This window comes from Melanerpes formicivorus, unplaced genomic scaffold (genome assembly GCF_026170545.1).
Source record: "Melanerpes formicivorus ecotype bairdi unplaced genomic scaffold, bMelFor1.0.p_v2 SCAF_8, whole genome shotgun sequence".
NCBI classification, from domain to species: domain Eukaryota; kingdom Metazoa; phylum Chordata; class Aves; order Piciformes; family Picidae; genus Melanerpes; species Melanerpes formicivorus.
In genome coordinates, this window is record NW_027142360.1 from 20,161,265 (window position 1) to 20,173,885 (window position 12,621).

The following is a 12,621-nucleotide window of genomic DNA, read 5'->3' on the forward strand; positions in this document are numbered from 1 at the left end:
TGATCATGCCAAAGAGAAAAAGCTCAACATGGGGAGAAGGAGGTTTAAAAAAATAATAATTTAAAAATCCCCTCTAAAAATCAGTTTCTGGGCTCTCAGGAGGTCTTGAACAGAAGGGTGACCTGCAGTGATTGCTGTCTATTGCACTGGCCACTGTTGCCAAAACAGAGGACAGACGCTCTGCGGGACAGGAAGGCTTGGAGAGGACGAGGGCTGCTGGGCAGACCCAGCCCTTGGAAGCAGGAAGCTTTGCCAAAGCCAGCTTGGCATCCCCTGGCTTCTCCTCCCATCCACAGAGCTTGGTGGGGATATCCCAAACCTGAATCCTCAGAGCTCCCCAGAGAAGTGCCCAAGTGGCACTGCAAGGCTTCGGTGGAGCCCTCCGAGAGGCCAAGAGGGACTCCATAGGTCGAATGACCTGGCCTCAGCTAAGCGAAGCCTTTCTTCAGGTCAGTCCCGCTAATAACCCTTGGGGACAAAAGTCCCACACACCATCTACAGAGGGAGGAGCGCCACCTCCTGACGTTGGGTGTCCTTTGGTCGCCAGGATGGAGAAGGACTGAAAACCATTTTTTGTGGGTCTTTCCTCCGTGCCCCTCCCGCTGGTGTTTTATCACTCGGCAACTAGCACTTCGAGAATAAACAAAGCCAAGGCTGGCACGGGATCTGAAGCCGAAGCACCTCCTCCTGCTAGACGTGAGCTGGGCATTTCCCATGAGGATGGCATCTCTTCAGGACTACTTCCTTCTAATTAGGTGCTAATTTGACTAAGAACTGGCTCCACTACCATTGTCACTTCAAAATACACTCACCGGCAGAACTCTCATCACAAGGCATGACTTGGTAAAAGGAAGCACTGCAGTGCTGCAGATCTTCATCAAAGCAGCACATGGCTTGTCATGGATGCTCATCCCCAACACATCCCAGTTTATCCTGATTATCCTAGCTCCCTTGGATGCATCTGACTGGTTGGATCAAAGCAGCAGTAGCAAACAGGGCTGGCTTAGAGCCATGCACTGACTAGTCAGCTAAGTCACACATGCTTTGAAAACAGCTAACCCACTGCCAAGTGAAAAGACCACCTAAAGCTTAGTAACATGCAGGAAGACCTCACTCTCCAGAAGTGCAGCCTCTACAGACAGAGGTTGGGAATGCCACCTTCTTGCATCAGGGGCATGCTGATTTAAGGCTCTTCTCTTGCTGGTTTAAGACGTCGGGGGGGAAAAACCCCAAACAACAAAGAGACTTGGTGGGCGAGACCTCTCTTGCTACATTTGGCTGAAACGAGCCAGCAGGTTCATGTGTTAAATGAGGCTGATGGGGAGCCAGCCAGCTTGTGCAGTCATACAGTCTGGTTTCTAGGGAAACAAGGTAAATGTTTTTTTTTCCTCCTTGCCACCTTTTAACTCTTAGAAGGTCCTTATGTAGCACCACAGGAAATATTCTCTGCATCCACCTTTCCCCACAAGAGCAAGTAACATCAAACTGGCTCCATCTTAGAGCAGTGCTGCACTCCTGTGTGTAAATCCAGACAGCTACAGCCTCGGCTGCTCCCACATCTCCAATTATGGTCAGTGAGGGACCTGCCAGCACTTATCTAAATTTACACCAACCTTTGGTCAGGCCATGGCCTGAAGCACAAGTGATCTCACTTTCGTGGCTGCAGGCAGACAAGTGCTCAGGGTCACTGCTGCCTTTCTTGGTATAAGACCCCACTGACTCCTGGCATCAGGATCCGTCAGGACTGGTGCAGTACAGAGCTGGACACTACACACTGGTGCTACATCACCTCTGCTCTTCATCTGACACCAGCCAGTCTCTCCAACAGCTGGCCAAGTGTTTTGAGCCCATAGTAACAACACAAGCAGCACTCCTCAGGAGCAGAAGTCACCCTCCTTCCCTCCCAGGTGGGCCTGTTTCCTGTCACCAAGCAGAGCCCTTCAGCAGGCATGGGAAATGGATTTGGAAATACTGAGCTCCCACAAATTCAGGAGGAATTGGTCACATCACCTGCTGCCTTCTGCTCTTGAGAACAGCAACAACTTGGAATTGCAGACAGCCTGCAGGTTACCTCCCCTCTGTCCTACACAAACTGCAGGGGCTCCCAAGTCAGCACTGATCATCAGCCACCTACCCAAGTACAGCAGTTCAACTGTCTGGAGTAGGTTCCATTGATTTCAAAATCTGACTCCAAGGAGCTCTCTCACCACCCAGCAGAGGATGAACACATGGAATTGCAAACACATTCAGGGCCCCTGCTGCTTTACTATTTCACACAGCTGACCAGCAAAACCTTGCTCTGCCCCAAAATCTTTGCTCTCCAAACCCAGCAACAGCAGCTTCTCATTACAGGAGCCCTGCTGTCAGAGTTGAGTGCTCATGATTTCCAGCTTTACTGCTGTCTTTGGTTTGGTTGGTCTTATGCACAGGGCCTGTAGTGAGAGTACCAGACATGACACAGCAATATACAAACCAAGAGGCAAAAATAATGTCATTAAAATGTTTATTTTTTTGGTCTGAGAGCACAGAGGCCACAGGACTGCTCCACACATTAAGCTGTCTCCTCTTTTGCAATACGATCTTTCTTGAGTGGTCCCTGAAAGAAAACAACAGAAACTCTGTAAGCAGCAAAGACCTCATCACAGCCCCATTACAAGGCTGTCAATCTCTTCTTGCTGCAACTAAATTAAGGCTGCCCTCAATGTGGCAGCCTGTTGGAAATTCCAAGCCCCAGCCCCACAGCTACAGGCTCTGGGGGAGAGCTGCTATGGCTCCACACTGCACCAAATCAGTGCTGTCATGTGTAACAGAAACGCTGGTGCCACCTTGTGGGGAACCTCCCATGCAGGCTGCAAGCAGCTGAACCACTCCTGACCTGGCAAGGGCCTTCTCCAGCAAGTGACAAATTGAGAATGCCACCACCCAGAGCCCATGTTGAGCACCACAGCCAGGAGTAGGCCGCAGGAAGAACACCATTACAGAGCCACCTGCCACAGGTGCCAAGATACTGTTCAGTGCTTGTCCCACGCTTCATCCCTGACCTCAACTGAGCAATCTGTGCCCCAACATGGCAACACCTCTTGGGTACTAAATGTCACAGGGGAAGCAAGAACCCAAGCCCCTCAGTTTTAACTACTGGCTGGGGCAGGATGAGCCCCTTAAAGCTGCCACCTTGGTAAAGTGTCCTTACCATGAAAGCCTTCTTCTCCTCAGCTGTCTGGAAGCGGCCATGACCAAATTTGGAAGTAGTGTCAATGAACTTCAAGTCAATCTTCTCCAGGGCCCGACGCTTGGTCTGCACAAGCAGAGACTGCAAGAGAAATGCCAAGTGAGTATGCCACAGCACCTTTCAGTCTAAGTCTTACCACCTAAGCCACTGTGACCTGACACTTCAGTTGCTACTACACAGAAGCACTTCCTAACGAGCCCAGCAAGCCCAAGTCTACCTGCTCCTGTCCTTATGGTCTCCAAGAACACTGAACCCCAACCCATGCTCTTCTCTACAAACAATCCTGGACCAAACTAACTGCTGAGAGGACCTTAGGCTAAACCCAACATCTTAGTATGAGGTGAGTTCACATGCCTGGAGCTTTTTTTCTAGCTGGCAACATGAACCTCATGACAGCACAGCTAACTTAGCTGTTCCACCCGCTGGACAGCGAGTTGCACTACTCACCTTGCGCAGGGTTAGGACCCTCTTCTTGGTCCCAACAACACAGCCCTTCAGCATAATGAAGTCATTGGTCACCTCACCATAGTGGACAAAGCCTCCCTGAGCAAGAGAGAACAAACAGTTAGTGCTCTGTATAAAGCAGGACCAGTGATGACATTCTGCCTACAGCTTAATGTTTTCACACTGCTTCTGGGTCTGTTGTGCCCAAGTTCACTGAAATCACATTTCCAGCATGACCTTTCAGTGGTTAAATTTCTTGATACAGCAGTTTACCCACTGCTGAAAGGCTTTTGCTGAGAAACAGCAGCAGGAATTGCTCTCCCTGTTGAGCTATTCCTTACTTAGAAATATCATTTTGATGTTTGTAACATGTCCATACTACTGGCACATATCAAATGCAGTTAGCAAGTTCAAGTCAATGCTGAGGAGCAAGCAGCACCTCACCACAGCACCCCAGTGTTTGTCCTGACAGCTCTTCATTGATTCTGCAATTTATACCGGGCCCATTTGCCTCAGACTGCAGCTTACAAGAGCACTCTCCCCATAGAGCTGCAAAAACTCACCAGAGGGTTGATGCTCTTGTCAGACAAGTCATAATCAGTTGATGCATTGTTTTTGATCAGCTTTCCATCCTTGATTTGGTAACCCTGTCCAATCTTGTAGATCTAAAAACATAAAGGGGTTTCTGGTTTAGCACAAAGGTAGGAGAACAGGCCTGTCATCAGCCAAAATGCATAGGCTTGGAGGAAAACATCTGTTGCCCCTCAAAAAATACACAAGAACTTTATGATTACCCAACAGAACAGACTATGTCTGTCCCCAAGACAACACTCAAACAAACACAGAAATATCCAAAGCAGAAGTCTCCACTCTGTTCACTGTCACGCAGCAAGTGACCTCAGCCAGCTCTCATTTCCTCCCAGCAGTTCAGACACAGACCTTCTTGTTGATTTCAGTGCGATGGTGGTATCCCTTCTGGCCAGCCCGGGCCACAGAGAAGGCAACGCGGGCAGGGTGCCAGGCGCCAATACAGGCCACCTTGCGCAGGCCCCTGTGAGTCTTGCGGGGCAGCTTTTTGGTGTGCCAGCGGCTGGTGACACCTGGAAGACACCAAAGCAGTGCTGTTAACCCCTGTCTAGCTGAGATGTCACCAAGATGTTGAACTGGAGTTCAAGCCACATTTCAAGCTGCTGTTCCCAGGTAACAGAAGGCAAAAGCCCACCCCGGAATGACCATTTCCTGGAGAAGCACCCTGCCCATGCCCCTGGGCTGTGTTCTCAGAAGGAAGGCAGCATGGAATGACTCCTCATGGGTGTCAGGCGCTGTGCCCAGCGCTCATTCCATGGTCTCATCATTGAACTGTGACAGCAGTGTGGATTTACCTCCCCAGCTCTTAGCCTACGTATTTGGGAAAACTCCAGGCTAGCATTTCATTAAAAACTCTCTCCAATCACAAAGAGAATTTCCATACACTTACCCTTATATCCCTTGCCCTTGGTGACTCCAATGACATCTATCATCTCATCCTGACCAAAGACAGATGACACTGGCACCTGCTGTTCCAGCTTCTCCCGGGCCCAATCCACTTTTTCAGCAACAGTGCCACCATTCACCTGGATTTCCATCAGGTGAGACTTCTTCTGTCTCAGGGGAAGCAAACGCATCTAGAAAACAGGAAGCATGCCATTTAGGGCCTGGGCTTCCAAGATGGACCTTGCTTTAACCAGTCCAGTGCCCTTCTAGTCCTTGTCTCATTTACTGAACATCCTTCTCCAACATATGTAACTAGAACGTACTTAAGGCCCTACAGCAAGAGGAAAAGCTGTTTTGTGGCTGAAATGATGCATCACAGTATTTGGTATTCTATGCCACCTACAGAATTCTGACCTCACAGCCACCAGCCAAAGCCCATCCAGGAAGGGCAGAAGGTAACAAGGGGCAATAGCTTTCAACTGAAGGGGGTAATGGTACATGGAGTGTAAGGCAGAGTTTATTTTATGAGGGCAGTGAGAGAGACTATAGCACAGGCTATAGTGAAGCTGTGGATGTTCTATCATTGGCAATCAGGTTTGATGGGGCTTTGAGCAACCTCATCCAGTGGAACAATTCCCTGCCTGTGGCAAGAGGGTTGGAATGGATGATCTTTAAAGGTCCCCTCCAGCCCGAGGCATTCTGTGAGTCTTGGCAAAAGCCTGCCACACTCAAGGACACTTTGGGTCACATTTACAGTTACTTCTACTATATTTAGCACAGAGGGCCTGACAGGAGTATCAACAGCAGCTGCAGTATCACCTCTGCTGTGTGGAATGGAAAATGAGTTCCATTAAAATTAGAAATGTCCTAACTAGACATCTTACTGCACTTACAGCCAGCTCAGAGATTTAACTGCCTCTCCCAAGAAAGTATGGCAGGGGAACAAAGTATGTACCACCATCTTCAGCTGAGCAACAAAAGCCACCAAATGCCTCTGGTGAGTGTTTCCAGCCCCTGTAGAAAGTGGCCTGAAATGACACTGACTATACAAACCCTTTCAGTTCAGTGTTCAGCCCATTTTAATTTGTGGCTGGAATGAAGAGAGCCTAGGTCTACACAGTAGCAGAAGAGGACTGAGAACAACAAATCTTACTATGGTTCAGTCTCTTCTGGACACTGCTTCACAAGATTGCCAGCAGTTGCTTTCACTGATCCTCAAGCATTCTGTAAGTCCCTGCTTTGTACAGAGTAAGTACCATGCTTACCAGGTAGCAGCAGGCTGCAGGCAAGGGCAGAAACCCCTTGCAGAGATGGATCTAGTTTTAGGCTTACTCTTAGCTGTTTCCCTGCACATCCCAGGCACTTACCTGAGTGTGAGCCATGACTCTAATAACCTGGCAGTATTTCTTCATGCTATTGAAATCTTTCTCCAACTGCTTTTTGCCCTCTTCATCTTGCCATTTCTTGCAGTACTTGGTGAAGGCCTTCTTCTTGGACTTGTGCCTTCAGGAGCAGAGCAGAGACAAGGTTTGGCTAAGCCCTTCATCAATCCCCCAAGGAAGCGGGGATGAGCGGAAGGAGCTGCCACCTCAGCTGGTTTTGGCTCATTGCCAGCTTCTAAGGACTCTTTTCCACTGGCAAGCGGAGCCTGGAGCTCATCAGACAGTGGCCAAGTTGCCAAAGCTGAGCGGAGCTGCCATGAATTCCAAAGCACATTAATAGTCACAGTACAGAAGACAAAAGACTGTAGAGAGATGTTGAATAACAGAAAAAACAGATCTTTAAAGCCATTGTCAGGTGACTGCTGCTTCAGAACACCATTTCCCCCCCCCTTCAGCCCAAGCTATGCCTGCCAGTAAGGTCCTTACTGCAACCCCCTTGAGGTTATCACTCTGTCTTTTCAGCCTGCAGAATTCACTAATAGGCTGTAAGCTCTAGGCAGGTTGGAGCTGCAGTGGGCCAACACGCACACTTCTAATCACAACCAGTGCCTGGAACAGCCACCAGAGGTGACACTTGTCCTCCCCCTTCCTGAGAAACCTGGGCTACAGTCAGGACTCGACACTCAACAACAAGCGCCAGAGGCGATTTCCTTATGTCCGCCCGTCGAGGTATCATCACGTGTAGCCTGTTAAGGACATCTCAGGCAAAGCCCTCTACTGTCACCTCTGGGCCAGGAAGGGTGCCAACAGGCATTACATGGTCACCCTCCCAGGGCCGTTCCTCCAGCACATCCCATTACTAGACCAGTTAAGGCCAAACACTATTAGCTGAAAAGCCTCTGTAAAAGCTGTTGTAGCACCATCTGCAACCCAGCAGAAGAAATAAACCAGAGGATGAGATAAGACAACCAGCAGCAGCCCTGCCCTCTTACCAGTTCTTGTAGAAGCGACGCTTACACTCATCGCTGATGTGCTCAGCAAAGACAGTCTTGAAGCTACGGAGACCGCGAGGAGTCTGAACGTATCCCACGATGCCCACAATGACCATGGGAGGAGTCTCCACTATAGTGACTGCCTCAACCACCTCCTTCTTGTTCACCTCTGGATGAGGAGAGAAACAGCACAACAATGAACACCAGCATCACCCACTAAACAGAATCTATTTCACACAGAAAAGGTTAAACGACTCAAGTTCTTTCCACAAAGATCCACGGTGAAGTGACCAAATGGCTCAGCAGGAAACAAGGCCCAACAAGGCAAAATGGACGGTAGCAAGCAATGGAACTGCATTCAGGACTGGGCAACCAGCAAAAACGTGACAAAGGTTACACTACAGCTAAACCAAAGGATCAAGCATCACAGGAACAGGCCCATTAACAAGACAGACACTGCTAGATACAAGGGCTTGCTGCTGAGGCATCACTCACATTGCACTGGGAGGGGTTTGGTTTCCTTATACTCCACCCACTTGAGAACTTTGAACAGGTTGAAAAATCAAGCTGGGACTAAAACCCAGAGCCACTATAACCCACATTATCTTTGGCCCTTTGTAAAGAAAAGAAAACCACCTCCTCTGTTACAAGGAACATTGATACGTACTGGATCCAGGCCTGTCGACTTCACGGACAATGTGGGTCATGCCAGCCTTGTACCCCAAGAAGGCAGTAAGGTGGACAGGCTTGCTGGGGTCATCCTTGGGGAAGCTCTTCACCTTGCCCCTGTGCCTGCTGCTGCGTTTGCGGGGCAAGAAGCCCAGAGAGCCATGCCTCGGAGCAGAGAACTTGCGGTGAGACTAAAGAGAGAAGAAGAAACATTTCACCTCTGCTGTAGAGATTCACTCAAACCGACCCAAGGGCCAAGGCCAATCCTCTTCTTGCCTAAAGCATGACTGTAGATGGACATACACGGCATTTTGCACTCTAGAAACGTTCTGATCAGCTCAGTGGCTTCTGAATTCCATTACAGTAAGAATGTAATCCTCATACCCCAACTACATTTCCTCAACACCCCCTCTCTTTCAAACTTAGGATGTTGCCAAGTTCCCACTCTAGTTGGGGAATCACACAAGCTGCAATTTGGTCACAGAAGCCACCAGAACTTCACTGCTTCGCAGACGACTAGAAAAACCTTAAAATGGTATGGGTTGGAAGGGACCTTTAAGTGTCATCTAGTCCAACCCCTCTGCAGTCAGCAGGGGTTCAACCACAGCAGCTCTCTCAGACCCCCACCCAACCTGACCTGGCACGTTTCAAGAGATGGGGCTTCTGCCACCTCTCTGGGCAACCTAAGCCAGTGTTTCACCACCCTCATCCCCACAACTCTCAGCTCAACACGGATCTACCCATCCAGCCTCGCACCCAAAGCCAAGAAAAACACTACATGGAGCTAACGACCCACAACTAAGTTTAACAGCCCCCCCAAAGGACTTTTTGTTGGGATCGCGAATCATGCGGCAGCACCAAGCAGAACTAAATTTCGACACATACGTAAGGCTGAAAGCTGCCAGTGCAATACCTTCGCCTACGAGTGACACCATCAAAGGCGAAATGCATTCCCGCAGATTAAAAGGGGGGGAACGGCAGACTGACCACTCCCTGCCTACTCGCGCCCCCGCGCCGTGGCCCCTTGTGCAAGGCGCACAAAGCAGCCTCACTCTGACCGCACTCCCGGCCCCTGAACGTGCCGTCACCCGAAGGCCTGATCAAGCAGACATTACTGCCACGACTACTCTAGAGATTACACCTTTCCCTTCTTAAAGAAAGGGGCAGCAAACCCCGCCACATGCCAAGCGCCCTTCTGGCGGGCCCCACAGCCGTCCACCACCCGCGCCCCTGGGCACCAAGCAGGCCCAGCCGGCGTCCCCAAGGCAAGGCCTCGCCCGCCCACGGCGCCTGCCGCAGCCGAGCCCTGAAATCAGCCCCGCTGCCGCTTCCCGTTGGGAGCCGGCGGGGTGGGAACAGAGGCAGGCAGCCGCCGCGGCCGGGATGGCACGGATACACGAGGGATGGCGCGGCAGGCCCTTGGCGCCGCCATCACCAGCAGTACCTACCATCCTGTCCCCGCGCCGGGCCGGAAGGGCCGACAGCAGCCGCGCGCGTGGCTTTTATACACGCCCCGCCCCCGGTGACGCGTGACGGATGTGCGTGCTGCGCGCCGGTGTCGCGAGATGTGGGTGGGGCGACGCGCACGTAGCGATACGGGTGGGGAGTGGGACCAAGAAGGGTGCGTGGGTGGCCACAAGTGGGGGCTGCTGGGCCAGGGGGAAGCAGCCGCATTGAACATTCCCGGCATTCGTGTCCAAGTGCTTGCCTGGCGCTCAAAATCCACAACCACTCCTAAGCCGCTAGCATTAAACCTTCAAAGTCCTGAGCCTGGGACACAACAGTCCTGGGTATCAACACAGGCTAAGAGATGAAGGGATTGAGAGAGGCCTTGGTGACTGGAGGATACCAGTGGATGACAAGCTGGGCATGAGCCAGCAGTGTGCACTCACAACCCAGGTCAACCATATCCTAGGCTGCATCAAAAGAAGTGTGGCCATCAGGTCAAGGGAGAGGATTCTCCCTCTCCATTCTGCTCTGATGAAACCCCACCTGAAGTACTGTATCTGGCTCTGGCATCCACAGCATAGCAAAGATGTGGACCTGTTGGAGTGGCTCCAGAGAAGGGCCACAAAAATTATCAGAGGGCTGGAATACCTCTCCTGTGTGGACAGGCTGAGAGTTGGGGTTCATCCTGGAGAAGAGAAGGCTCTGGAGAGACCATTTTGCAGCCTTTCAGTACTTGAAGGGGACCTGTAAGAAAGATGGGGACAAACTTCTTAGCAGGGCCTGTTACACGAGGACAAGAGGTAATGGTTTTAAACTAAAAGAGGGGAGATTTGGACTTGTTATGAGGAAGAAATTGTTTACTAAAAGAGGGGAGATTTAAACTTGTTATGAGGAAGAAATTGTTTACAACGAGGGTGGTGAAACACTGGTATAGGCTGCCCAGGGAGGTGACAGAAGACCCATCCCTGGAAACCTGCCAGGTCAGGTTGGATGAGGCTCTGAGCAGCCTGGTGTAGTTAAAGGAGTCCCTGCTTGCTACAGAGGGATTGGACTAGATGACGTTTAAAGGTCCCTTCCAGCTCCAAATGTTCTATGGTTACATGATTCACTGCTAACACTGGCACCCATTACTTTTGCATGTATTTCAAAATAGAAAAAGGCATCAAATAATATCTCTTGTTTCATGCAGGGACACATTCTTGGGCTGGTTGTGTGTTCTCCAGGGGCGGTGTCCTGCTGTGTATTCCCACAGTGCTTGGTACAGTGCAGCTCCAAACTCAATCAGGGCCTCTGTGTGCTACTGCTGAATGAATAATAAACAATAAACCCAATGTAGACACTAAAGTTGTGCTGTGAAAGAGGGACTGAAAATAAGACTTCCTGTGAAACCTGTCTGGAGATATTGTTATTCATACTGTTACTTCTCTTGCTCCCTTTACTGCAGTTCTGGCACACAGATAAGCACTGCCAGGACCAGCCCATGTCTCTGGGAGATTCTGGCCAGCTTGGCCCCCATTGGAAACTCACCAACACAGGAGCTGGCACTGAAGTATCTCTTCAGGGCAGGGGAGAAGACAAAAGCTGAGGTGAAACTTGAACAGGGAGTGAGCTAGGGGACAGGCAATTAATTATTCACTCTCCCTCCGTTGACGCTGGGAAATCAGATAGGACCAGGCTAAAGAAGTTTCCTCAGGCTTTCCTGGATTGGGAACTGGGCAAGAACCCTTGCAAGGCACATCAAAGCAAGGAAGCTTATGAAGCAGCTGGGTGGTTCAGATGGTATCAGATATATCCATGAGGTTATCTGTGGAGAATACCCAACTGATGAATAGTAAGTTCCACCCTTACCACATCCAGAGGGTGAATAAATTGGGAATAAGTAGATAGGTGTTATTGTAAGGAACATGGGCCTTAATCCACCACTGCCTGTGGTATGAAAGGGATACAAACCCAAGGCTATGAAGATTATAATACCCATCATGGTAAAGGTGGGTGGGCTGGAGCTTCCCACACACAGCACTCCTGGAGTTCGTCCTCAGGATCTCCTGGGGCTTACAAAAAAGGCTGTGTTTGACAAACAACTGCCTGAGGAGATTGGTGCCTCCAGGCTGGCTCCCAGCCTGCCACCTCCCTCTCTGCCAGGGACCATGGCACTGTGTGGAAGCCATCTGAATTCCCATCAAGGTGATGCTGACCTGTAGCATGTGATGTAAGTGCTGCACATTGCAGTTGTATCAAGTTGCTGCAAAAATTCATTAAACTGTTCAAGCAAATGTCTACCTATAGAGTCAGATCCCACCACCAGCTGTGCAGGTGTAACACAGCAAAGCCATTCAGTGTGGGAAGGTTGGTTACCCAGCTAGTGTGAAATCATTGAGGGCATAGCCAAGTGTTAAACATGCTTAATCGACTCCCAGAGACCTTCTACCTCCCCTCCTCATCTCCAGTCCTGGCAGATTAAGTAAAACACAAGACTAGAGGCTTTGCTGGAGGGACTCTGCATACAAATGTGCATGAAAAAGGTCCTACAGACTGAATAGTGCTTCATTTGGAGGACATTTCATTGACTGCCCTAAATCTGCCAGACAGTTGGAAGGAAACTACTACAAACTAGAGGGCTGAAGGTCCAGCTGTGCTGGTGCTGCAGCTCATCTTCCCAAAACAGGGAATGAGGCTCTAACCAACCTATTCTAGTTAAGCATGTCCCTGCTCACTGCAGGGGGCTTGGATTATATGACCTTTAAATGTCCCTTCCAGCTCAAACCATCCTGTGATTCTGTGGCTGGATGTGATGGGTGAGTGTCCATCCCTTGCCTCCAACTTGCCCCTCGGAAGGTGTCCTGCAAAGGACAAGGGATGGCTGCTCAGTTTTTAGGGTGCTACTTCCAATGGGCAACAAATGGTTGGCTTTAAATGCTCTTTTATCTCCCCCATACATTTGCCTCTATCTCTTGTGCTGAGCTCTTGAGCTGTGGAGTTGATT

At 50.1% G+C, this 12,621-nt stretch overlaps 1 protein-coding gene and 1 non-coding gene across 2 annotated transcripts; both read right to left on the reverse strand.

Annotated features, from left to right (window-relative positions):
• Positions 1-2,486: 2,486 nt before the first annotated feature.
• On the reverse strand, positions 2,487-9,707 carry RPL3 (ribosomal protein L3). Its single transcript, XM_068142473.1, has 10 exons — positions 9,638-9,707; positions 8,188-8,380; positions 7,521-7,689; positions 6,514-6,649; positions 5,151-5,337; positions 4,613-4,773; positions 4,237-4,338; positions 3,677-3,772; positions 3,191-3,310; positions 2,487-2,596 (listed from the first exon to the last, which is right to left on the reverse strand). Exons 1-10 carry the CDS (start codon positions 9,638-9,640, stop codon positions 2,552-2,554), a joined length of 1,212 nt encoding a protein of 403 aa, XP_067998574.1. The 5' UTR covers positions 9,641-9,707; the 3' UTR covers positions 2,487-2,551.
• On the reverse strand, positions 4,944-5,036 carry LOC137443303 (small nucleolar RNA U83B). The gene has a single exon (XR_010987859.1). It is a non-coding gene; the product is annotated as a small nucleolar RNA U83B (small nucleolar RNA).
• Positions 9,708-12,621: the final 2,914 nt, after the last annotated feature.

What these genes read in the sequence shown, in the direction of transcription:
- RPL3 (XM_068142473.1), bottom strand. An exon ending in CGTCGCTTCTACAAGAACTG is followed by an intron (nt 6,650 to 7,520) that starts GTAAGAGGGCAG and finishes CTGCTCCTGAAG; the next exon opens with GCACAAGTCCAAGAAGAAGG. An exon ending in ACAAGAGCATCAACCCTCTG is followed by an intron (nt 3,773 to 4,236) that starts GTGAGTTTTTGC and finishes TCTCTTGCTCAG; the next exon opens with GGAGGCTTTGTCCACTATGG.